Raw genomic sequence first — 26,621 nt, forward strand, 5'->3', positions numbered from 1 at the left:
AAAGTAAATGAGTCTGGGACAAATAATCAAAGTCAAAGTAAAAAACACTTTATTTTAATGTGTAATTATATATTTAAGTACTGAGTAATATTAAGCACATGTACGTACTATAGGGTTAGGGTTCATTTATAGTTATTACTATAGTAAATACATGTAACGTGTAACAATGACACTTTAAAATAGTGTTACCAACAAAAACCTGTCAAAAACAAAACATGTATCAAGTGTTTATAAATGTACGCAGTATTCGTGTTTGTTTCATATGGTTTAAAAAAACTTTTATATTATTTTCTACAAGTTTAAAAACTGTAATGTGGTTTACGAAAAAAGAATATAGTACATATTGTCCTTAAACACCTTTATATGTGAAACTACATCTGAATTATATTGAAAATATTAATATGTTTAGAGTGTACAAAGTTGCATCAAATGAATGGTGGTTGTTGTTTTTAATGGAAAGAGTTTCTCATTCCCCAGATTAGTGTGTCAACATGCCCCATTACAAGATCAGTGTGTATTGTTAATAATGCGCTGTTTTCCCCTGTGCAATAACAGTGAAGATGAGAGTGATTTGTGTGGAGAAATGAAGCAGATGTTGACTGGAGTAAAGTGTGAGTTCTGCTCTCGGTCTCATATCTGGTGTCGTCAGACCTCAGGTGTGAATAAAGCTGAAATGAATGAAACACTCAGCTGGTGTTTGTCTCTCTACTGGAATCACACACAGATCTAGTTTAGCAGAAGGAAAATCTAATGCAAGTGTTGCTGGAGGAGAAAGAGGACAATCACTGTTTTGACTAGTTGTCTGTGAAGAACTCGATATTCTTATTGCTCTTTGATGTCTGAATGTTAATATTAGTTTTGTTTGATTTGTGTAAATTGCAAAATAATAGATGAACAGAAAATGATTGTAAAGTTTTGACATTTGAAAGGCCGAAGCTGACGAAGGTAAATTTAGAATTTTCATTTTTAAGTATAATTTAATTTTTGGGTGAACTAACGCTTTAAATCTGTGACTATGAAAACAAACAAGGCAGGGAGAAACGGTGCGAATGAAAACAGAGTGTTAGTGGCGTGACGCTCCCTCCCAGAAGGGGCGAGGAGGATGAGGAGATGCGAAGGGATGGTGAAGGGCTGGCGAAGGGTAGGAGAAACCGGAAGAGGATACAGGAGGAGGTTCGGGAGGGGGACGGCTGACCAGGAGGAGGCAGAACTGAAGGGTCAGATGTGTCCAGGCCACAGCCAGAACTGTGATCATGGTGGTACATGTCCTGACTCCACTGTGGGGACGGCCGGAGGCGCTGGCGCTGGAGAAAGAGCCTACTGTGGTGCCGAAGGGTCGAGGTGATGGAGCGAAATTGAAGACCCCGGAGACCTCGACTGAGGCTACGACCCGATGACGGTGTGTGTGATGATGTCTTCCCTCTTACACAAATGCTGCTTTTCCTTTTAAGAAACGAAACCTTTAAATGATATTGTATGCCTTGAACTTGTAGACTCTAGCAGTATAGAAGAGATTGCCAAGAAAATTGATTCGCAGGCAACTGTGTGAAGCAAAATGTGTGTTTCCAGCTTTGACTTGGTGTTTCAATGTTGTAAGAACTGATTTTCCTGCTAAGACAAAACTCACCCTGCAATAAAACGCACCCTGGACAGAAGATCGAGAGCACAGGACATTGTCTTGTCCAAACTTATCTCTTTGTTAATAGGCATCCCCCCTCTCCCTCCTCAAGTCACTAAAAGTTCACTGAGATTGTCTATATATCACATATGATGTATCTTGTGAACAGTGTTGGTCAAGTTACTTGGAAAAAGTAATTAGATACTGATTACTGATTACTTCTCCAAGAAAGTAATCCAGTTACTTTACTGATTACTTATTTTCAAAAGTAATTAGTTACTTTACTAGTTACTTTACTAGTTACTTTTCAAAAACATGATACACGAAATGAATACGCTATAAAGCAATAGACCTTTCTGCTTAATTCTATTCTTTCTGCATATTCCATCATCTAAAATTGAATCAAATGAAACATTATTTTTTTAAACTTGTTTTATTAGTTTCAGTATTTTAACTTTATGCACATTGCATCAATGACTCACTCATTAAGATGGTCGCCTGCCGTTTTTATATATGTTAAAGCTGACTGAACTGATGAGAATACTGATTCGGAATAAATTATATTTACAACACACACACAAAAAAAAACAAAAATTTTTCCTGTTCTAACAAATGTTTTTACTCGGACAAGTGAATGACCGACCGAAGGACAAATGAAAAGGCTTAAATGTTGAGGCCTGGTATATATTTTTTATTATTATTCATTTATTTACCCATAAACCTGTCTTTAGGAAGCCATAAGTTACAGTGGCAAGGATAACTTTGTGAAAACTTTGGGGGTGGTGGACAGGGTTTACATTAAGACAGGAGTTTTCCTTAATCTAGTTGATCATGCATTTCTTTTCTTTTATTCCACAGCTGATGTGTGCAGTTTTTTATTGCTTGCATTAAAATAATTTTCTCTTGTTTTGTTTTTTAATTGCAGTCTTTTTCTTCTGCCATTCATGCTTATCAGCTCCATGCAATCTTAAGTTTTTCTTGGTTCAGCTGCACACAGTTTGAAAAGGTTTTTTGGCAGTTTGCTAAAATAAAAGACCCATTCTAAGAGCTGTTGACTTTTCTACCTTGGGAAAGAACGTTAAACGAACAACTTAAAAAGGCATGACATAACTGACATCACTCACAACGTACCAATGCATTATCCCTTAATGAACAAATATAACGTCTGATGTTTGCACGTGCATACAGTTTACCATTACGACATCGTTCATGAATAAACATGACGTCTGAACACGGACAAACGGTGCGTGTTGACGCGTCAAAATTCACGTGTTTCGTTTAAAGACTTTTGAACGTGATCGCTTGCCATAGTGTTTACCACTGACTTCGCGGCGCTAATGTCATTGTCACTCACAAGTCACGGCTCACGTCGCGAGACAGTCTCGCAGTATAACGCAGTAACGCAGCCTGCTTACGGGGAAGTAACAGTAATCTAATTACTGTTTTTGCAATTATAATCCCTTACTTTACTCGTTACTTGAAAAAAGTAATCGGATTACAGTAACGCGTTACTTCTAACGCGTTACTGCCCATCAGTGCTTGTGAATCTATTGTTTTTCCTTTTCATGTTATGTATCATTTTAAATGTCTCGGTGCGATTGGTAAAATGGTCTTAATTTCATTGCGGTCATTGGTATTATGAGAAAGATTGAAACCTTCGGAGAATCCTGTGCTTCTCTTTGGGTGATGTCTCTTCAAGATATCTGATAATACTCCTCTCTCCCCCGAAACCAGGTGTACATGCTGGGGTACATGAATTGACCCAAAACAAACTCTAAACAATATTTGTATAACCCTTTTGTTTTGGTCTGGGTATTTAAGGATAGGCGACAGAGCAGTCTTCGGGACCCTGTAACCAGGAACATCCCCCATTAAGTGCTTTTTCAGTGTTTTCCCATTGGAAAACGCTCACACACCACTGTGTGTCTCTGTCAGGAATGCATTGCTTACTTTTAGAGTCATCTTTGAGTAAATTATGTCATGTATTTATTATTTCTGAATTGGCTTTTAATCATTTACTTGTGTAATTGGCAAGATACAATTTTACCTGACAAATAAATGTTACATCTTGATTTATTCTGAAGTTTTCTGAAATAATTATTTTAGTAGATTATGAGGAGGCTGGTGCTCCCGCAGCTCTGTGTCCAGGATAGGTCAAACTAAGGCGCATATGAACGGAGCAGAAGGCACGTCATCTGAAGACCTTTTGATTTCTGTCTATCACTGACTTGGCAAGTTGTACAGAAGTGGCTAAATAAACTACACTTTTTTGTATGAGTGATCATTAGGCAACCGACTTAAAGGAGCATTTCACCCATGGGAACATTGATCTTTATTGAAAGTGGGTCATATATGTAGTCGAAATGTAAAATAAATTTAGAATTTTAACAATACAAAGCTTAATGCAAATGGGTGAAGTGTCCCTTTAAGAGGTATTAGCAAACCCTGCACCCTCTGACCAAGATCAGACTGGCGAAGCTGTGTCCGTGAGATCCACGTAAACCCGGGGCGTGTGACTCTGCGCGGCATCGGGTCCCTTAATGAATTAATAATTGAAAATATGGGATACCCAGAATAATCAAAGATCTAAATTACTTCATAATCAATATTTATGATTATTTTCTAATAAGAAACACCATCTAAATTTGATTATCATTTGAAATTGGAGTCAGATTAAGCGTAAAGCTTAAAAGAAATATTGAAACTAAATTCCAATAAATTAAGTGAACTTCACTGGAGCGCTGAAAAGACATACACGCATTATCCCTTTGTTGTCAGTTGTTACTTAAATAATGTAATCAAACTCATCAGCCCGAAAGTGCAAAGACAGATCTAAATCAGCATCGTCATTCATACTCATGTAGACGAAACGACATGTTTTAGTAAAGGCGATCCACTACCGATAGGGGATCTTTTTAATGGCAGAGACCAGTTTGCCATAACGAGACAAAGCTTTAGCTAATGTCTCATCACTTAAAAACGGTGGTACATTGGATAACGTAACTTTCTTTGATGGTGTAGAAAGTGGAAGTACAGGGTTAAAAAGATCATCAATAACTATCCCTGTCTCAACTAGTTCGTTCGCCTTTTTAACAGTACTGAGAAATGCAACAGTTTCATTATTCATCCTGGAGGCAGACATTATGTTTTCATGCCCAACCACCTACTACACCTACTACACCTACTACATCTTTTTTTACAGTCTATGACAAACACCAGGGAAAACTTGAACCTCAAACACTACAGCTGATTCCTGTGGATACTGAATAGCATCATGTCGAGAAGACGGCACTGTGCTCTATAATGTGAAGGTGAAGCCAGTTTTTTTTCACTGTCCAAGGACGAGCATGTGAAGAATCAGTGGTTAAAGTTAATCTTTACCAAGATATCACAGCAGTATAATCCTAAACTTTTGCTGTGTTCCCTTTATTTAACTGAAGACTGCTTCTCAAATCCCAAAGTTCAATGCAGGAACTAAGACCCCATTATATGTTTGGAAACAGATGTTAAGAAAGCTCATGTTAATAAGGAATCAGTGATGGCAGTCTTCTTTGATGTCGAAGAGGCATATGGCATGGTCTGGAAAGAGGGGTTAATGATCAGACTATGATAGGAATAACAGGTAGAATTTATAATTGGATTCAAGATTTTGTATTTGATAGATTTATTCAAGTCAGAATTGGGAAAGTTTTATATGGTAGAAAATGGTACACCCCAGGGCCGCGTCATAAGTCCAATACTCTTTTCAGTTATGATAAATTATGTATTTTCTCAAGTTCACCGGTATCACGCTAAAGCGTGTAATACACACGCTGGTCCACTAGCGGATGCGTGTCGGTAGCCGCGTTTCCATTACAGATTTGCGCAAATGTTTTGCGCTATTATCTAAATATCGATAAAAAACTATTGCGAAATGACGGTGTTTCCATTAACCGATGTTATGCGACTAGCACGTCCTTTTTTCTCTCGCGATAAGTCATTCCAAAAATCACGGCAATGGACGTTGGTTTATATAATATCACAGCCACCGCATTAGACATTATTATTATCAATCGAAAGAGACGTGGCGTGTTATCCAAGCATTAATGGCAGGAAAGACCCTTATACTGCGAACGACACATAAAGCCTAAGCAGTTTCTGGGTGTTTCGCCCTCATTTCTGCTCCGATCTTTGATTGTGGCATTTATTTGAGATTTAGAATCCAGTGTTCCTATAGGCTAATTATTGTTTCTTTTATTAATTTAATAAAGAACTCTGTCTCGTATTCTGTCCAAACGATCCATGTAGGCTATTTTGTGTCACCAAAATTTTTATTTGAACTGGCTAGACCAACTGCTGCGCAAAAAAGTAAATATCGACGAATTTTCAGATTTTTTTGCCCCTTTATTAAACATTTAAAATATTCACAAATTAATATGGAAAACATGTCGATTTTACTGGTTTTCTAAGGCCAAATTAGAACCTGGAATTGATGTTTTTCCCGCAGTGCTGAATGAGAAGAGCCATTAATATTATTAATAAACTATTGTTTTGGCTAAAATCACATCTCCATCTCCGCTGTTAAGCAGACGGATTACATAATCAGAAGGTATTAGCCTTCGATTCGAATTTGTTCGTTTTAAAGTGGACATTTCAAGCTTTAGCCTACATTTTGTTTCAGTTCTCGCGCTCCAGTTTACGGAGATCATGAAAGTGCGTCTGATTGTTTTCTTTTATTTTACAAAAAGCACAACGTTTTCTTGTTATTGTGAGTTTACACAAATAAAAGTAGTTGAGAATAATGTATTATTATTTTCTGTATGACCAGAAATGATAGAGTATTTTAAGTTGTTTCCACTGTCGATAGGAAAATGCAAGTGTTCGCGCTCGCGCCTCCGTGTCATGCAGTGCGCGCTCCACACTCAGCTTCCTTTTTTGCATAAAAGCGTATTCTAAATATAGCCTATTAAATGTTATAATAAAATAATATAAAATTATTATTATTTGTGTAGCTATACATGGACCTCAAACACACCGCGTCTTCTAAGTCAGGTGACTGTAAATGCGCAAAAACATTGCAGTTTTGCGAAATATTCGTTTTTCGAATTGCCTGAAAAACCACCTCATGAGAGCGTAAAAACTTTTTTGCGATAAATGGGAGTTTTTGCGAAATTGACGTGTTTCCATTGTGCGTATTTTCAATTCGCAATTTCAATTTGCGCAATTTGAAGGGTAATGGAAACGCGGCTAATGTCACGCTTTGCCTCCTCAAGGCGTGAAAATGACACGCATGAATGAAGGGTAAGTACCAGCAGGGGGCGATAATTTCCTCAATGCCAACAACTCCCCACGGACCAAAGAGAGAAGCGATATATCGCATCCAAATTTCCCGCGTCGTTCAGGTCGGTCAAAGCCATATTTTTTATTATGGTTCTGTAATTTAAGAAAATCTAACGTTGCTGTTGCCTAACGTTATGTGTGTGTGTGTGTGGACTGTGGAGCTTTTTAATCTATGGTGCTGTTAACATTACCGTGGTCAATAACGTTAATAGAAATTGATATTAATTGGCTACTTAATTAATCACAGAAAGCTGCAGTGACTGCATATTAGGTTATATTACGTTTATAAGAAGTTGTTATGGGCGATGGGAAGTAACTTTAGATAAACCCCGCTGCTTGTTGATGATGATATGCGCGGATTTCGATCCTGAAATATCGATACTGATGTTGTAGGCCTAACTTAGCTATTCTAAAGGATCTATCCACACATAAAAAATGTCGATCCTAAGGTGTGTTTTTTTTTTAAACCAGTAATTTTATTTATTTAGCACGAATTTATTTTATTCAGAAAGTATGCATTAAATTGATTAAACGTGACAGTAAAGGCTTTTACATTATTACACAAATATATGTATTTCATGTAAATGCTGTCCTAATAATTATGATGCTGAAAACTCAGCTTTGATCACAGGAATAAATTACATTTTAACATATTGTTTTAAATTGCAATAGTATTTCACAATATTTGTTTTTACAAAGATTTACTGTATTTTTGATCAAATAAATGCAGCCTTGGTAAGCAGATTAGACTTCTTCCAACATTAAACATCTTACCAACCCCAAACTTTTGAAAACTAGCATGTAACATGTAACATTTACTATAATTTTGCTAGTTTGTGCAATTAAATTTATTTTGATTGATCGTTAAAGTTCAAATGGATTGTGTTATGTTCTGTAATTGTTGTTAATAAATCTGTGCAAAAGTTTTACCTATTGGGGTACAACAGTGGCAGTCTTTAAAAAAATTAACAATGGTTTTACTACGGTAACCATACAAATCCAGGAAGCCTTGCTGCAAGAGAATTAACTATGTTTTTGTTTTCCTTTGTCCAACAGCTCCTGTTTTTACCCACCATCCTTCCCTGTTACCGCCACCTGTATCTCTTCATAAGAAAACCAACGGCTCTTTTAAGAGCCACTCCTATACTCCAGTCCTCTTACTGCCTCTCTCTCTCTCTCTCTCTCTCTCTCTCTCTCTCTCTCTCTCTCTCTCTCTCTCTCTCTCTCTCTCTCTCTCTCTCTCTCTCTCTCACACACACTCTCTCTCACACACACTCTCTCTCTCTCTCTCTCTCTCTCACACTCTCTCTATTTCTCTCTCTCTCTCTCTCTCTCTCTCTCTCTCACACACACTCTCTCTCACACACACTCTCTCTCTCTCTCTCTCAATTTCTTTCTTGTAAAGCTTCACTGTCTTCAAGTAAGTATTGTTACTCTATTCTTTATTTTTCTTTCACCTTACTCTATCTCTCACTGTCCAAAACATTTTTAGAAATGTAGTTTTATATAGTCTAAACTCTGTCCTCAATTCTTTTTGTCTGACCGTGTTTTTATCTTCCTTTCCAGTATAGTATCTTTGAAATGGCTGCTCAGCAAGACAGAGTCTCCCTGCAGATGATGCTATTTTCATTGCAGACATGCTTCTTGCTCAAACCAATGTGAGTATTTTTTTTGAGACAGTGATCTTCCAGTATTGGTAATAATACTAAAGAGTGGGAATTAGAGTGCAAAATTTGAATGAACTGCTCAAGAGTTGGCTGTATTTCAGTGTTACCATACAATGCTCACTTTCTGTCATGCAAGGCAAAGGAAGCGAAGGGCAAAGCACCATCTGCTAAAGGCAGTAAATGTAATGTCCGATGGGTGGAGAGAGATGCTGAAGGACGTCCACTGCTAAAAAGAAGCAGAAGAGACACGAAAACGTGCTTCAGCTACAGGTTGTCCATGTCTTCCAGGATTATTTGTGATTACCCACCCAATCTTTCTTAACTAAGTATAACTGTGCCCATTGTATACAGAATTCAGCTTGCTATTTGTTAGGTAACATAAATATGGTTTTGTGTCACTTTTGAAACATAGACCACCAAACTGGGGCTTCCAGTGCACAGCTTTTTCCTTTATTTTTTTCCATGGTAAAACTTAAAAGGATTTCTGTTTCCGTTTTTTAATCATTTTCCTTTGAATACTCTATGTTAAACTGTAAAGTAGGAGAGAGGCCGCACTATGCATATATACTTTTATTTGCACCGAAGGCAAGCGCCGAAACGCGTCTGTGCAAATAAAAGTATATATGCATAGTGCGGCCTCTCTCCTGCTTTACGTATTCTAATTATCCAGGCCAGCACTCTTAAAGTTTATAAGTACAGTATATGCATTAAGTGAAGCCTGCTCCTATCCTCACTTACTTGTATGTTAAACTGTGCCATCAGAAACACAACATGGTGGTGGATGTGTTACTTATGTTATTGACTTCACTGTAATGCTAAGCAATTCCAAAGAAATTAAGTGGAAGTGAAGCAATCGGTGTCAGGTTCATGCTGCTAACAGTTCAACATTATGTCCATATAATGAGGGAAAAAACAACGTATAGAGATTAATGGAATTGTCAGACATGTCAGTTAGCCTATTATAGCCTTAAGTCACTAATGAACACTGTATTATATGCTTGTAAGACATGAAAATTGTTATCTCGTTCCTTTCTATCTATCTTTTCAGTTGTTTCCGTTGTTGGCAGTGAGGGAACTACTCCTTTTGAGTCATCTGAGGAGGTTCCCACAGTTACCCAATCAAACTGCTCTCAACACTCATTTGGTAAGATGACACCTGACCTTACTGTAATTAAGCAAGTTAGCAATAAGCGTGAAAGGAATGATTATTTTCTTATTTCTGTCTTTTAGACAGTGAGATGCAGAAACTGCAGGACATTCTGACCTCAGCAGATGTTCAAGGCATCAGCAAGTATCCTTCGACATCCACATCATGGTGCTTGCGCCAATCTGTAGCCCAAGATGAGTGGCGGAAAGCAAGGTCCTATCACATCAACTGCTTGCTGTCCTGCAATGTGGCTCCAGAAAATAACTGCAGCCATTGCACATCTCCTGCCGTCATTCGCTGCAGAGACTGCATGCCCCAAGAGTGGCTGTGTATGGATTGTGACATACACATACACAAAAAACTCACCCTCCATAACAGGGAGTCCTGCATTGAGGGAATTTACAAGCCCATTGAGCCAACAGTGTGCTGTGTACAAAAAGAGGGCAAATATACACTGGTCAATCAAGGTAGTGTTCTGAACCTTTTTGGCAAAGTGATTAAAGTTTTATTATCTTAATTGGACATATTTTAATGCTTTCACACTAATTATTTAAAAGTTAATTATTTAACTTCTCTTTTCAGTATGTTTATTGCCTACAGTGAGACCTGTCCAGTTATGTACTTGCGACCCTTCAAACGTCACAGAATCAGCTGGCAGAGCAATCATTTTGGTTTGCATAAATGATATGAATTATGGTTTATATTTTTATTTATTCTTGTCCCCTTGTGTGTTACAAGGTTCTACTTTTTGATTTTAGGTCGGTATGATTTGCACTTGCCAAACTTGCTGTGCAGATTATGTCTGGCACATTGAACACCTGACATGAGCGACCTAATAAGCAGTGGGTATTGGCCGGCATCTGTGAATGCTGACACGCTGTTTTCCATAGATAGATGAAGGTCAGAGGAACCCTATTTTGATGGCACCTTCATTGCCAAGGACACCGATGTACACCATTTTGTTGATGAGATCAGGAGTAAAATGAAAAGTGTTAGTAAAATATGTAGTTTTTTGCACCTTTGATTTATATCCAAAATTTGCAATGTATAATTGTTGTTTAAAGTAACTTCCTAACAGACATGGTTATTATTATGGTTATTATTATTAGCTAAAACTGCTTGTTTCGGGAGATTCATATTAGTTGCTAAGGTAACCGTTATGACGCAGGCGCGTAACCTGACCACAGAAATGGAAGAAGTAAAAAAAAAAAAAAAAAAAAAAACCTGTTAGGTAAAGAAATATGAATAACTGATGGTGTAAGCTTAAAAGAAAATAAAGAACAAATTCATTCCTCAATGTTTTATTGATGAAAGCACAGTAAAAAAAAAAAAAACGACAAATCATAACTAAAGCCACTCAAAACTGACAATAATTGTATTGCAAAACATGAAAGTATTAATACCCAATACAAAGTGCAAAATGAAGTACACCTGAAAGAGGCAATGAAAGGGTCCAGTCGCAAGAAGCATTTATTCACGAAAGAAAGAAAGAAAGAAAGAAAGAAAGAAAGAAAGAAAGAAAGAAAGAAAGAAAGAAAGAAAGAAAGAAAGAAAGAAAGAAAGAAAGGCAAACTATTACAAAAAAAAACATAACAGTGCTCCAGCACCTTCTTGGGCACCTGATGGGAGCACCTGACTACAATAGTATATTTTTTATAATATATTTATATATATATTTATATATTTTTCCTACTATTGAAGTCAATGGGGACCGAGATCTGTTTGATTACAAACATTCTTCCAAATATCTTCTTTTGTGTTCAGCAGAACAAAGAAACTCATACAGGTTTGGAACAACTTGAGGGAGAGTAAATGATGACAGAATTTTCATTTTTGGGTGAACTATCCCTTTAAGTAAGGCAGTAATGTTATAACAGACAATTTCTGTATCTCTGTATTTTAGATTTATGAGAATGAGGTCCTAAAATGAAAAATGTCACCGATTACATTACTTTTCAGAAACTTAAATAAAAATGAGCTCCAATGTAACTACAGATAAGCCATCCGCAAGGTAACAGTGGAATTCAAAGTTTTGAGTCTTAAATTGCGTTAGCCTTACGGCAACAGGTCATGTCTCCTTTGCTTCTCTCTTGAAGCTTCAAATATATATATATATATATATATATATATATATATATATATATATATATATATATATATATATATATATATATATATATATATGACTTTCACATAATGCAGGCCGTGTAGTTTGGGCATAACATCTTAATCAAGAAAAAAAAAAAAAAATAATAATTAAGAGAAAAAACAAAGTGTCTTAGTAAAGTGTTGGGCCACCAAGAGCCACCATAACAACTTTTTGGACTGAAGTTGTTATGGTTTTGGACACCACCGTCATCAAAACACCAAATGAAAGCATATACTGTATTTTGGAAGAATGGAGCTCCCCAGATTTTAGAGACTTAGAGAATCTATGCCAAAGAACATGAAACTCTTCTGGTGGCACGTAGTAGCCCAACACCTTAAGACACTTTGTGTTGGTTATAATAATATATTTATGAACTATATAGACACATCTTACTTTAATCTTACCTAACATATGTCAATAGTTTGTGCATGTTAAAATTAACTGGCTATGTGTTACCCATGAGAAGTCGTACATACCAGAGTTTGCATGGCTCCCACGCCACTTGCTTCAATTTTTGGCCCTAAAAATAGTGAGACCTTTTCAGTTTCAAATATTTGCCATGTTTAGCAGTTATACCAATCACCAATACTTTTTCAAGACCATTACACCAATAAAAGAACATTATGTAACCTGTATAGTGTTTTAGTGGTATTTAACCTTGATAACTCTGTATTTGTACAATAATCCTGGCTCCCTGTCACTGTATGTGGGCATTCTGAAAGGAAAAAAAATATTACATTCACAAAGCTTAACACTACAAAAAGCCATTATATAATAAGTGGTTATTAAGCTATAATGGGTTGTACTTAGTTACAGTTTTCATATTGTAGTTATTATGGAACAGAAGTTGTATTGAACACTGGTAATTTACTGTAATCAACACAAACTTTAGGGTTGGGCAGTTGTGATAAATATATAGGCAAACAAATACAAGTTAAATCCATGAATTCAAATTAATCTCTATTGTGCTGCCTGGGAATCGTTAATCACTTTCTCATAGCAGACTAACATGCTTTTGACTGTGAAAACCAAAACCAAAAAAATGTGTACTTTCTGACTATGTACAGTATACGTCATCAACACACCTTTCCTTTTATTTGGCCGCACAGTAGTGGGAGCAGGGCAGCCTCCTTCCACAACTTTCACTGTCAAACAAGGTAATAACAACAAATTTAAATGATTATGGTGTGATTTTTGCAAGGATTTGAATCTAACAAAGAGCTGTAGAATATGATGTGTAGGCCAGGACATCTCTGCAGCAGCGCAACATTTAATTTAAAATGGTATTTTAACACAAATTTTGTATTGCAGTAGACCATATTGCGATTTCGATAAGATTTTGATTAGTTGTTCAGCCCTACTGTTAAATAAACAAATGAACATATGCATTTTGACATCGACCAAACCTAATAGGCCACAGCCAAATGCAAATACAGCCTTCATGAAGACTCACAACAATTAATATCAATCACAATGTATGGATTTACACACAGTACATCAACACACCTTTCCTTTTATTTGGCCGCACAGTAGTGGGAGCAGGACAGCCTCCTTCCACAACTTCATCTGTTAAATACAGAGAACATTTAATATATGTAAAAAAAATGTTTTTAAATGTGCAAAATGTTGCATCCATGTCAACCATTGTCTCCCAGAGCCACACTCATCATGTGGTGTTCTATAGGGTATGTTCGTGTAGTGGACCTGTGTGCTCACACGTGCATGTGACAGGGCAACTGGCCAATGAAACATGTATATAGCGGTTTCAATTGGGCTCTAAATCGAATCAACGGACGCCTCTCTCCACAAAATAAACACAATATTGCATACTTTCTGCAACATTTTCATATGATGTTGCACAACGTGATATTGCAATAATGATAGTGAGTCAATATATTGTGGACCATGAATAGGAAGACACCAAAACACCCAAACAATGTCCTAAATATGGGCAAACACAGGCATTACTGAAGTAATGACGTTGTTACAGAGCAGACTTCCACTTCACCTCCTCTTCACCACTGTAGGCCACTTTCACCAGAATATTAACCGTCACAAACTCAATATCCCAGCATGCCACTTACCTGGGACTAATTACACAAACACCTGCAGCTCATCCACACTCACCCATATAAACCCTGTTCACTCTCAAGTTCATTGCGAAGTATTGCATTGCCCCGGCGTACAATTTCTGAGCGTTTTCCCTGTGTTTGCTGATCTATCTCTGACCTTGGATTGTTTATATCGACTACTGATTCTTCTGCTACCTACCTCGACTCGGACTGTTATATCGACCTCTGTTTGCTCTGCTGCCTGTCTCGACCTGGATTGTTCTTTGGACTGTGATTCCTGCCGCCTGCCTCGACCCTTGCCTGTTATCGACTTCTGCTTTGTGATTACCTCCGTTGTTCTGTCTGCCCCTGATTTACCCTGCCTGTTAAATATTCTAATAAAGCTGCGAATGGATTCGTCTGCGTCCTCCACATCATTACAGACGTAATGACAACAGCAGCAGTTCATGGAATTTGATGAGAGGTTCTAATCATATAATCGTTTTAAAATGTATATACAGTGGTGGCCAAAATCATTAGAACGGTTAGATTTTTTAATGTTTTAAAAGAAGACTTCCGATCTCCAAGGCTCCAAGGATTTATTTGATCCAAAATACAGCAAATACAGTAATATTGTGAAATATTTACAATTTAAAAAAACTGTTCTCTATTTGATTACATTTTTAAACGTAATTTATTCCTGTGATCAAAGCTGAATTTTCAGCATCATTACTCCAGTCTTCAGTGTCACACGATCCTTCAGAAATCAGTCTAATATGATGATTTGATGCTCAAGAAACATTCATATATATATTTTTTTTTTTCCACTTTTATCCGAAGCAACTTACAGTGCACTTACAGGGACAATCCCTCTGGAGCCCCTGGAGTAAAGTGCCTTCACTGCCTTGCTCACGGACACACTGTGTGATTTATTATTATTATCAATGTTGAAAACAGTTGTGTAATTTTTTTTTAGGATTATAATAATAATAAATGTTTCTGGACTCTGAATTTGTTTACAGTTTCACATTACACAAAGTAAGAGAATGGTTTTGTGGGGCTTACAACTTATTTTCAATACAATTTCAATTTTGCTTACCTTTTTCAAGAGAAACTGGGGAGGCTGCTGAAGGTTCTTCTGGGGAGCGGGGTATTTTCCCCAGGTTCTGGGATAGCTGCTGCTGTGGTGGTGCTAAAAAGAACACTGACTGTCCAATTGGGGACTTCGGTGGTTCAGTAAGTGCTGCTGGGGGTCCCGTTGGAGCTGTTGGGGGATTAAGCAGGGCCACTGTTTCCTGTTGATCTGGTGTGACCATTGGTGGTCCTGTTGGGGGTTCAACTGGGGCTGCTGATGAAGGTTCATTAAGTTGTTCTGCAGCAACTTGTGGGGTCCAGCCTACATGGTAGAAGTACAGAATTATTAAACATTGATCAACCTTTTTCACAAGTTTACGTCATTTTATAGAACAAACATCTAATCGATTAATTTAAGGGTAAAAAAACGACAGTAGAAATAATCGTTGGTTGCAGCCGTAGTAGCAAAAAGAGATGTATTGTGTATAGACCTAACAAGTGCTGTTCTACCAAACTACTTCTACCAAGCAGTATTGATTTAATAGGTGAATGTTCTCAAGACATGTGATGGATGTTTGAGTTAGTCTGGTGGTTGACCAATTGTGCCATTTTTTTCTACTGGAATTTTGTAATTAAAATTATAGCATGGCTAATTACCTTGTCTTCCAATTCAATGTCATAGTTCGTTATAAACCAGTGGTTCTCAACCTTTTTTGGGCCAGCGCCCCCTATCCAATATCCAGGTCCCTGAATGCCCCCCACCCCCAAACTACTGAGCGAGCAGGAATGAGTGAGAGTTAATAGATGAAATAAGTGCAAAATTGTCTTTTGTTAATACAACTGAACTATACTCCACAGTGATTCATCCAAAAAAAAAAAAAAGTTATAAATTGCATTGACATAGCAATACCAGTATTTCTCACAGGATTTTGGTAAATCTGTGGTGAGTGGACCTCAGGCCTTCTAGGGGGGTCCGGGGGTCCGGGGGCATGACCCCCACTCCCCCCCCCCCCCCCCCCCCCCGTAAGAAAATTTTGTGCATTTTAATGTTAAATTCATCAATCTGGTGCACTTTGAGAGTTCCAAATTAAAAGTGCCAACCCATATTCAGTGTACAAAGAAAAATTCAAACCTCTTTTAGTTGTGTCTGTCTACATTACACTACTACATTATAATAGTTATAAAATTAATCCCATGACAGTAATAGCCATATATTGTAAAACAAATGCACTGAAATATAAAGGACGGTCATTAAACTGGTAATGTTTGCACTTAGGTTTTATTACGCATTTAGGAGAGTATTGCAAGAAGCTGCTTACATTAACCTTACTTTCGAAAAATAAATAAATACAATCTTGATTTTTCATGAAAAATTATGTTAGAATTGTAGGCCTAAAATACCATGGTATCAGCTTGTTTTCTTCAATGGTATAATTAATACAATTACAATTAATTTGGTTTGTTGTGATTAATTTGTGTTCATAATCAGTAAAAAAAATCTTCTAACAAGAATAAACACATATGAACAATTACATTATTACTGTATTATTAATTATTTGTATATCTTGAAACTACCCAAGCAGTGTTTCCTGCTCAGATGTGACGGCGGGATGAATACATTACCAAAATGTGATTGCAGAATATATTTAAATTATCCATCAAATGGTCATTTTCTCCTTACTGTCTTGTGAGTTAACAATAATGCCTGACCAGTAAATTACTTGGTGAACAAAGAAAACATTTTGGCATTTGGGATTTGAATTAGTTAATGCCTAAAAATGTAAAAGTTTTACCTTATAAATAGAATATAGTTTAATTAATTTTAAAATTCGTCGCCAAAGTGAATGGGAACATGATTTATTTAAAATATTTGAAAAAATATGTGTTTCTTAAGTCAATACTTTTTAATGGCTTGTCAACTTTCCATACCTTTGATTCTAGTACAGTAAGTGCTGGATTTTCGGCACCACAGGATTGTTGTCAGCGCCAAACACATTTTTGAGCTCGTGATTGCTGATTCTTATCAGCGCTGGATTCTAGTCAGTGCTTGAGCGCTGGTCTATGACTGGAGAAATAATAGAGTCGTTGCAAAAGTAACGATAGGCTACATGTCGCATAAAACTGGAAGATTTTAGAATGTTAGGCATTCTAAACTTTTGAATAAGAAATAATATCAAGTCGTCAAAATACAACTCGTCAAAACTCCTCGAATCACAACAAGCGCGCGCGGTGAGAACACTCACAGCATAGCCTATACACACACCCGAATTTGACTGCACATCATATTTTTTAACAACCTTAAGTAATATTCAGTTAAAGGGATAATTCACTTCAAAATGAAAATTCTGTCATCATTTACTCCCTCAAGTTGTTTCAAACCTGTATGAATTTCTTTCTTCTGCTGAACACGAAGGAAGATATTTTGAAGAATATTAATAACCAAACAGTTAACTGGAACCCTTGACTTCCATAGTATTTTTTTTTCCTACTATGGACGTTGGGCTTGTTTGTCTTAGTCGCTTAGCCTACAAATATTGGTAGTCGCGCGGGTCGCGTTTTTTGGGGGGCTTGTTTCTAGTTGCTTATTTGGGCTTGTTCCCAGCTCCATAAGTTGTCAAGCAGATATTTTCTATATGTTATTTAAACATAGGAGTTTGTCTTGCCTGTGCCCTCTGTCCCTCCCCTTTCCCCATACACACAGGAGACAGTTTCCCCATAGTCATCCACTGCTTCTGTGCTAGTGCCATAGGGCGAGTGCACGGGGGTCTATTTTAAGCAGGGTGTGGGTGGGAAAACTGACTCCTGTGTGTATGGGGAAAGGGGACTGTGCACTGTAGCCTTTTCTGCTGTAAACTTAGACGCCATTTCGGAAGATAGAAAATCAGCAATCACTTCACAAGTGACAGTAAGTTCGTTAAACTTTTCATAGCTCTAATATCGATAGAGTATTTGCGTCTCAGCAGACCTTATGACGAACTCAAACACAAACACATGATACAGTTACTTTCGTTATCTAGGCTTACTTCACAACACGTCAACTGTAACACTCATAAAATGGCTGAAAATGGTTAAACTTGCTCTTACTTTTTCCTTTAATTTGAGAATATTAGTTACATGTTGAAATATTTGGTTGATTTTAAACTATTTAATTATTTTTATAATCTATATGTGCAGGGCTGCCAACTTTTGAGTTTAGCTTGGAGTGAGAATTATGGAGGGGGATTGGGGGGATGTAAAAAAAAATCTTGCATCACAATAAGTGTATTGTGATTGTCAAAACATTTTAGTATCTAAACAGAATAGCAGAGTGCCAAAATGTTACAATGTTGTTTATATGGTACAAATTCTGGTAAGGTTAAGCTATGTTTTTATTTATTTATTGCTTGACACAAATTTCATGTTTTCAATTCAGTTTTTGTGATTTGATTCAATATTGACTCATTTGGAAAAATAGGGGAAAGTGGGGTGAGTTGTGTCAGTTTTTACTCAAAGTGACTTTAAAGTGAGGCCATGGCAGTAATGCCTTCAACTTAAGGATGTACATATATTTCAGGATGTGGTGCATCCCTGAGAACAATAACTTTGGATCTGAAATAAATTGTTTCAGAAATATAGCTTTTGGGAAAAAAGTGGTCTCATGGCACAACTTGCCCCTGGTGCGGGGGAAGGTGTGCCTTTGGGGGAATACATTGGGGTAAATTGTGCCAGAGATTTCTGAAGTAAAACAGAACATTTTAATGTTATGAACCGTAATGCTATATGAAAGCAAGACAAATTCAATACAAAATTACTCATTTAAGGTTTATTTAGATATTGTCACCCTGGAATACCATAGCATGTGTTTTTCCTACTATGGTCAATTGCATAGGGATTTTGTATTGAACATAACTCTGGATCACAGTGTCATAGAGACAAGGGGGCGGGCTCATTCTACTCAGACGACCAATCAGGATCATTGTGAAGCTATCAAGCTACGCCCTAGCAACCATTTAGAGCACCATAGCAACACAATATGTGATATTTGTGACTCATTTCAGGCAAAAAGGCTTTGGCAGTAGATGTCTGTTGACAGCGCTGTCTGTCAATTATGTAACATATAAGAATAAAGTGACTAGGCTAATTGACATAGGCCCCTTAAAAACGGAATAAAACGTCTCTTTAATAACATAGTGCAGTCTCAAAACTGAAATCAGCGTTAGCTAAATTAAACAAATAGCAGGCGGGCCTAAGTCAAACAATGATGAGGCATGCCCATCTCCTCACTTCTCAAGATTATCCCCTGTGAGTATGTAGGTCTAAGTGGTCTGGATCTGGCACAACTTAACCCAGGCCCTTTAGCACAAATCACCCCAGACCCACAAGTTTGAAAAACTAGCATGATCCAGCAGTTAAGAGCTAACATCATGCTAACTGTAGCCTACTAAAGCACTAAAACATGTGTGAAATGTATTCAAACTTGTCTATAATTTTTCAGACACTACAATCAAAAAACCTTAATCATAGAAATTTTACTTTGAAAGGGAAAAAACAGTTTTTTGCACTAAAATGTGCTTAACTCTCATGCCATGTGTCTCTCTTCTTTGGAGGATGAGTAAAAGTGATTACTTTTCAAAATTATGTGGTCACATGACCAATTTCTTCTATGGTTTTCCAGAAACAAGGGGTGGAACGACTTCCCCCCTGGCACAAATCACCCCACTCTCCCCTATTAGGTAAACAAGATAGGCATTAATTTTTCTCAAGAATAAAAAAAAAAGTCACCTAATGCTAAACATACAGAGAGCCCTGTCAGCTGGTAGTATTATTTAATGTTAAAATAACTCAAATTAAATATAATGCGCTTTTATTATAATAACAATTTTATTTAATGATATATGTAAAAATATAACAAATATGTAATATAATACACATATTTAGCAAAATACTCTCTATAACTCTTTGTTTTTTTTGTTTTTTTGCCACCAAACGTGCTATAGCCTATATTATGGTATTATGGTCATTAAATGGCTTTCCTGAGGTAAATGTAATGTGAGCTATAGTACTCCAGCTGTTTTATTGACCTCTTTGCACGGTTGAAAAACACTGATTGATCGATATTATCTATGAGGAATTTACATTTCGGTAAGTTGTACTGTATCTTTCAACAGTGTTCGTGTTTATTTACTATTAGCTAGTAGAGATGATCGGTTCACGTGCCGCTGGGATCTGTCACGTCACATAAGCGCCAAAACGGTATTTATTGTTTGAATTTCGTAATAAAATGTACCGAATCTGAGAGCTGAGATTTTTTTTCTATCATAAAAACACCTGCGCTGTTTTGACAGTCTCCTGCACGGTCTCCGTGTCCTCTTTGCTTCGCGATTTTTCTCTGCGCGAGAAAATGGATGTGTGGCGTGAGAGAGTGTGTGAAAAGTGTCAATTGCGCAAGTCTCACGCAGCCCTGACGCCGTTACGTGTTCAGTGGCGCAGTAAGACTAACGCAGTAAGACGCAGTAAGTAAAACTATTGTTTTAGTTTGACAGGGTCGGCGCTAGCTTAGTTTAGCTTAATGAATGGAATCCTTTGTTGCCAGCTAGCACGTCCTAAGTAAAAGTGATAACCACCCCCCCCCCCCCACCTAATTACTTCTTGTGGCCTGCGTATTCACAACGAGTACAAATAGCGATACAGATTAACACTAGGCGATTTCCTAGGCAGATATTGACTTGGGACTATATTAGGGGGAAGCACAGTGCTTCACTGCTACTTGGAAGTTGTGGGATTTCATGTGTTGCGTGATATCTCTGCGCCCAAGTACCAGTGCTTCGCCTGTGTTTTATTTATTTATTTTTTATCACTTTTACTCAGGACATGCTAGCTGGCAACAAAGGATTCCATTCATTAAGCTAAACTAAGCTAGCGCCGACCCTGTCAAACTAAAGCAATGCATGCACTGAGACAAAAACGCATTTGCCCTCCTATCTAAATGTAGGAAAAAAGGTGAATAAGTGGTGGAGTGTTGCTTTGCTTAATGAGAGACGACTAAACGGATTGTGAAAAACACCTGCTAGAGTTCAGCATGCAGTGTCATTAAAGTGAAGGTGAATCCAGTGTTTAAACGAGGATGCTGTGTTTGAAAGTGTGGCCGACATGTTGCTCTACAAACCAACATTATTTACAGTAACTGGAGAAAAACTGTTAATGTTATTAAGTGAATGAAATGCCATAAATAAAATGTGTCAAAATTAATTTGTGTTTTGTGCATGTTTTCTGTGTCCACATACAGGTCTGAAAAGTCTCATAAAGGAGGAAGAGATGGGGCAAACTTCCTGTAAAAGGAGTGTGTGTAAGGAGAGAGAGGAGGAGGCATCTGTTCACACTCAGAGAGCAGCATCTCCAGTATCCAGCCGTGTGTCCATGAAGAGTAACAGATCCATGGGTATTCCCCCTAATCTCAGTAATGGACCGTCTCCAGGATTCAGCTGTGTGTCTATGAAGAGTAACAACTCCATGGGTATTCCCCCTAATCTCAGTAATGGACCGTCTCCAGGATTCAGCTGTGTGTCTATGAAGAGTAACAACTCCATGGGTATTCCCCCTAATCTCAGTAATGGACCGTCTCCAGGATTCAGCTGTGTGTCTATGAAGAGTAACAACTCCATGGGTATTCCCCCTAATCTCAGTGATGGACCATCTTCAGGATTCAGCTGTGTGTCCATGAAGAGTAACATCTCCATGGGTATTCCCCCTAATCTCAGTAATGGACCTGCTGTGACCTCTGACCCTGTGTGAGTAACATGAAGTTCAGGGCCGGTCCATATTCTGCTGGCGCCCTAGACGAGATATTATATTATATTATATTATATTATATTATATTATATTATTGTGGCGAGCACAACGAGGTCGAGGGCCGTGGGAGGACAGCGTGAGGCCGGTGGCGTGATTGATAATGAGCGACACGTGCGCGACGCACCGGTCTCGCATCTCTCACGGAGGAGCGGAAGCATAAAGGAGGAGCGACGACAGTGAAGAGCGAGAGAGGAACAGGCCTGTGTTTTATTTAATGTTTTGTGTTGCCAGCAGTCGTCCGTGAGGGGCTGCTGGATTTTACTTTCGTTTTGTATTTGTTTTATTTATTTTTTCATTTTTTTAACATTCAACATTTTAATGATAAAAATAAAACAAAAAACTCTCTCGCTCTTCACTGTCGTCGCTCCTCCTTTATGCTTCCGCTCCTCCGTGAGAGATGCGAGACCGGTGCATCGCGCACGTGTCGATCATTATCAATCACGCCACCGGCCTTGCGCCGTCCTCCCACGGCCCTCGACCTCGTCGTGCTCGCCACAATTATATATTATATTATATTTGTTGCCCCTAAAACCTACAATACTGGCAATAACACACACAAACACAAGTGTGTGTATGACCGCACAAATAGTTGTTAAAATAAAGGGTAAAAAGGCTATATAAAATATGTATCCAAATTGAATATATTTATAGATGATAGTCTTTGAATCCAGATAACTAGTTAGCCTCATACACCTCTTACCTGGCGATCCTATTCTTAAACATAGACTGGAAAATTACATATCCAAACTTAAATGGATGCTGAACTTAATCTGCTGCTTTACATTTGTTTACACTTTCTATTAATATAAAACCTGTGCCTGGTCACCCTAAAACTGCAAATCAAAGCGGTAAATCCAATCAAGTTGTCTTTCAAATTAGTCTCAAACTATCAATATGCTCTGGGAGTTTTAGGCGCAGTAGCCAATATGGCCGCTAGGTGACATTCAAACTCCATTTGGTGATTTAAAAACTTGAAGGGTTTTAATTTCACACTAGTGGTCCGTTCCAGTTGAAATATTCTAAAGTAACTCTTCAAAATATTAAATAAACATCAATGACTGTACTCCTCAATAAAAAATAACTATATCTGACAAAAATAAACAAAATTGAAAGTCAGCTTATAACAATAAATTGACTAATTCACCATTAATAAATGCATGTTTAATTTTACACTTTTACTTTAATGCATAGATTTAATGCTCTGTATGTAATTATAAATTAGAAATGATACTTTTGTGTGCAGAGGGTTTATAGAATGTTTCTAATTAGGGCTGCTTGATTATGGCAAAAATCATAATTATGATCATTTTGCTCAAAATTGAAATTACGGTTATTTAACACGATTATGTCACATTCACCGTCTGTCATCGTCCTGTCTGCACTACACTTCCCAGAATTCCCAGTCATCATCACCTGCACCTGGTCTTCATCATCATCATCATCTGCATCACCTGTGTTTAGTTATTAGCCATTGTTCTTCATCACCGTCACCTGTCTTCACTCGTTGTCATCTGTGTATTTAAGTTCCTGTCTTTCAGTCTTCTGTGTCGGTCAATGTTTAATGTTAGGTTCCTGCTCTGAGCACACGCTCCCTGTTTTTGTGTATCTGTTATGTTTGAGAATTAAAACCTTGGAATTCATCATCTTCGTGTTCGTCTCCTACTTCATCCACCCGGAAGCCTGACAGATTGACCGACCAAGGTAATGGATGAACACCTCAAATTCATCCTCGTGGCTCAGGAGAACCACGACATCCTGAGCTTTGCCAAGGAGTTTTGGCAGCTCGCCCTCTTAAGCTCTTTGAAGGACGAAACCCTCAGCACCCTGTTCTGGATCGGGGCCTCTTTCCATCGTCCTCTCAACCTCCCAGACACCACCGGACTGAGTTGGAAGGAGACGGTAACCCGGTGTCTGGAGAGTGTTGCGACCCGGTCCAGAACACCACCCAACCCAGCACTTCACGCCAGTCCAGCCGAGCCCGCACTTCACGCTAGATCTGCCGAGTCCAAAGCAGTATGCGCCGTGCCCGCCAAGCCAGAGACTGTCCGCCCAGTGTCTCCTGTTCCTGTCCTCAGCCAGAGTCCGGACGAGAAGGACTTAATTGACCTTTTTTCAGAGCTTCCTTCGCCGCTGGTCCTGCCCAGCTCAGAGCCCTCTTCGCCGCTGGTCCTGCCCAGCTCAGAGCCCTCTTCGCCGCTGGTCCAGCCCAGCTCAGAGCCTTCTTCGCCGCTGGTCCTGCCCAGCTCAGAGCCTTCTTCGCCGCTGGTCCTGCCCAGCTCAGAGCCTTCTTCGCCGCTGATCCTGCCCAGCTCAGAGCCTTCTTCGCCGCTGGTCCTGTCCAGCACAAAGCCATCTTCACCGCTGGTCCCGTCCAGCACAAAGCCCTCTTCACCGCTGGTTCCGTCCAGCTCAAAGCCCTCTTCACAGCTGGTTCCGTCCAGTTCAAAGCCCACTTCACAGCTGGTTCCGTCCAGCTTAAAGCCCTTTTCGCCGCTGGTCCCATCCAGCACAGAGCCTTCTTCACCGCTGGTCCCGTCCAGCCCAGAGCCTTCATCGCTGGATCTGCCCAGCATCGAGCCCTCATCACTGCCCAGCACCGAGCCCTCTCTGGTACCCGGGACTTTTCCCAAGTATTTTTTTGGGGGGGGGCCATAGGGCTCCGTCCTGGCCACTCGAGGGGCCATGGCCACCTGAGGGGTCCTCACCATTATGGCCACCTGAAGGGTCTTCTCCGCCGTGGCCACCTGAAGGGTCTTCTCCGCCGTGGCCACCTGAAGGGTCTTCTCCGCCGTGGCCACCTGAAGGGTCTTCTCCGCCGTGGCCACCTGAAGGGTCTTCTCCGCCATGGCCACCCGAAGGGTCCGGACCGCCATGGCCACCCGAAGGGTCCTCACTGCCGTGGTTGCCTGAGGGGACATCTCCGCCCTGGAGGCTTCCTGCCTTGTTTCCCTTGCCTTGTCTTCCCCGTCAGCCTCCAGGGCGCCCACCCTCCCACCCCTTTGGTCTTTCTACCGCGCGAGGACGCGCCTACCGGGAGGGGGGAGTAATGTCACATTCACCGTCTGTCATCGTCCTGTCTGCACTACACTTCCCAGAATTCCCAGTCATCATCACCTGCACCTGGTCTTCATCATCATCATCATCTGCATCACCTGTGTTTAGTTATTAGTCTCCTACTTCATCCACCCGGAAGCCTGACAGATTATAGGTGGGCGATATGATCAAAGTCTTATTTCATGATATGAGTCATTTTAAATGTCAGTGAAATTTCACAATTATCAATACTTCAGAAAAAACGAATACAAGGTTAATTATCTTAAAGGACAAGTTCGGTATTTTACACTTAAAGCCCTGTTTACAGATCGTTTCTGATGAAATAAAACGGTTAAGATTAAAATTTGGACACATGCTGCTGGCCCGAGAATTTTAGGTTTCTTTCACTTTCCCCCCCACCTCCAGAATGGCTGCATAGGTACACTGGAACAGTCCTTCCTAAAACGCATTAAACTTTCCTTTACAAAGACGTGAAACTCACCGAGTGGTCAGGGGTGTTCACTGATATGCTCACACAAAAATCGCTGCAAAAGATGCTTTCCAACAGGTGTTTTACCATTCGTTGTAAAACTGTGGATCTATTTTTCCAAACGCCTCACACCCGTAGATTCTTCCGTTGAGAGCTTGAATAATAGACACTCCAGCCCAGTTTCTGGCGGCGGAGTAATACCGTACCTCACAGCACATCAAATACAAGTCAATGGAGTTGGACAAAAACTACGATAAACCTGTTGGAAAGCATCTTTTGCAGTGATTTTTGTGTGAGCATATCAGTGAACACCCCTGACCACTCGGTGAGTTTCACGTCTTTGTAAAGGAAAGTTTAATGCGTTTTAGGAAGGATTGTTCCAGTGTACCTATGTAGCCATTGTGTAGGTGGGGGGGTGGGGGGGTGGGGGGGGAAAGCGAAATAAACCTAAAATTCTCGGACCAGCAGCATGTGTCCAAATTTTAGGGGGCGGCACAGCACTGAGCTATTGAACAGTTATTGAACTGAATTGAATCAACATTGAACTGAGCTGAAAACAACACTATGTTTAGTTGATCTGCTTATACTGTAGCTGAATTGAGCTCTTCATAACTGGTAAACTGCTCTGCTATTGAACAAACCCACTAAACTCAGAAACCATTGAACAGCATTAATGGTTTCATTCTGCTCAGCTTTTAATTAGCAAACTTTACCCAGTTATATTATTTTAATCTCTATAAGAAAACATGTCAAACTCAGAGTGTGCTTGTGAGGGCCGTAACCAGTTAAACTATCAGATGCCTGCTGAAAATCATCTGTATGACCTCTGACATTAAAGCTTTGGACTAGGAAGGTCAGTTCGTCTAAAGGAGAAACGGCAATTCAAAAATATTTGCAAAATGCTCCAATAAGAAGTTGTCACTCTTAAAAACCAACATCAGAGGTTCTCAAACTTCTCAGACAAATTACTGTCTACCAAATCCAAACATATTCAATTATATTTCAGAATAAAGCAAATATTACTCTTGATCTGTCACTCTTTTTCTTAGCAAAAAGCAAAATCGAGGTTACGGTGAGGCACTTTACAAGTGAAGTGTTTTTTGTTTTGTTTTGTTTTTTAAGAAAAGAGTGAAGAGTATAAATGCATTTTTGTGGTAATGAACATTTTCTCACCAATGTTGATTGAACTTCAATGTTGCTGAACCCAGAATTTTCCTTTACTGTAAGCAACATGCATAAGTCATG

The 26,621-nt window shown here is 38.8% G+C and overlaps 1 protein-coding gene across 2 annotated transcripts in view; it reads left to right on the plus strand.

Annotated features, from left to right (window-relative positions):
• The window catches only part of LOC307170272 (NACHT, LRR and PYD domains-containing protein 3-like), a 412,645-nt gene that overhangs the window by 233,115 nt on the left and 152,909 nt on the right, over window positions 1-26,621 (plus strand). Inside the window, exons 1-2 of one of the 2 annotated variants that reach the window (XM_079891359.1) lie at window positions 17,810-17,930; window positions 21,291-21,792. The exons of the other annotated variant lie outside the window; for it this stretch is intronic. Coding sequence (XP_079747485.1) covers window positions 21,320-21,792 — 473 coding nt within the window. The 5' untranslated portion in view covers window positions 17,810-17,930; window positions 21,291-21,319. Of the gene's footprint in view, window positions 1-17,809; window positions 17,931-21,290; window positions 21,793-26,621 lie in introns of those variants that run through there. 2 annotated transcript variants of the gene reach the window in all.

Source organism: Squalius cephalus, assembly GCF_949319135.1.
Source record: "Squalius cephalus genome assembly, chromosome: 1".
NCBI lineage: Eukaryota > Metazoa > Chordata > Actinopteri > Cypriniformes > Leuciscidae > Squalius > Squalius cephalus.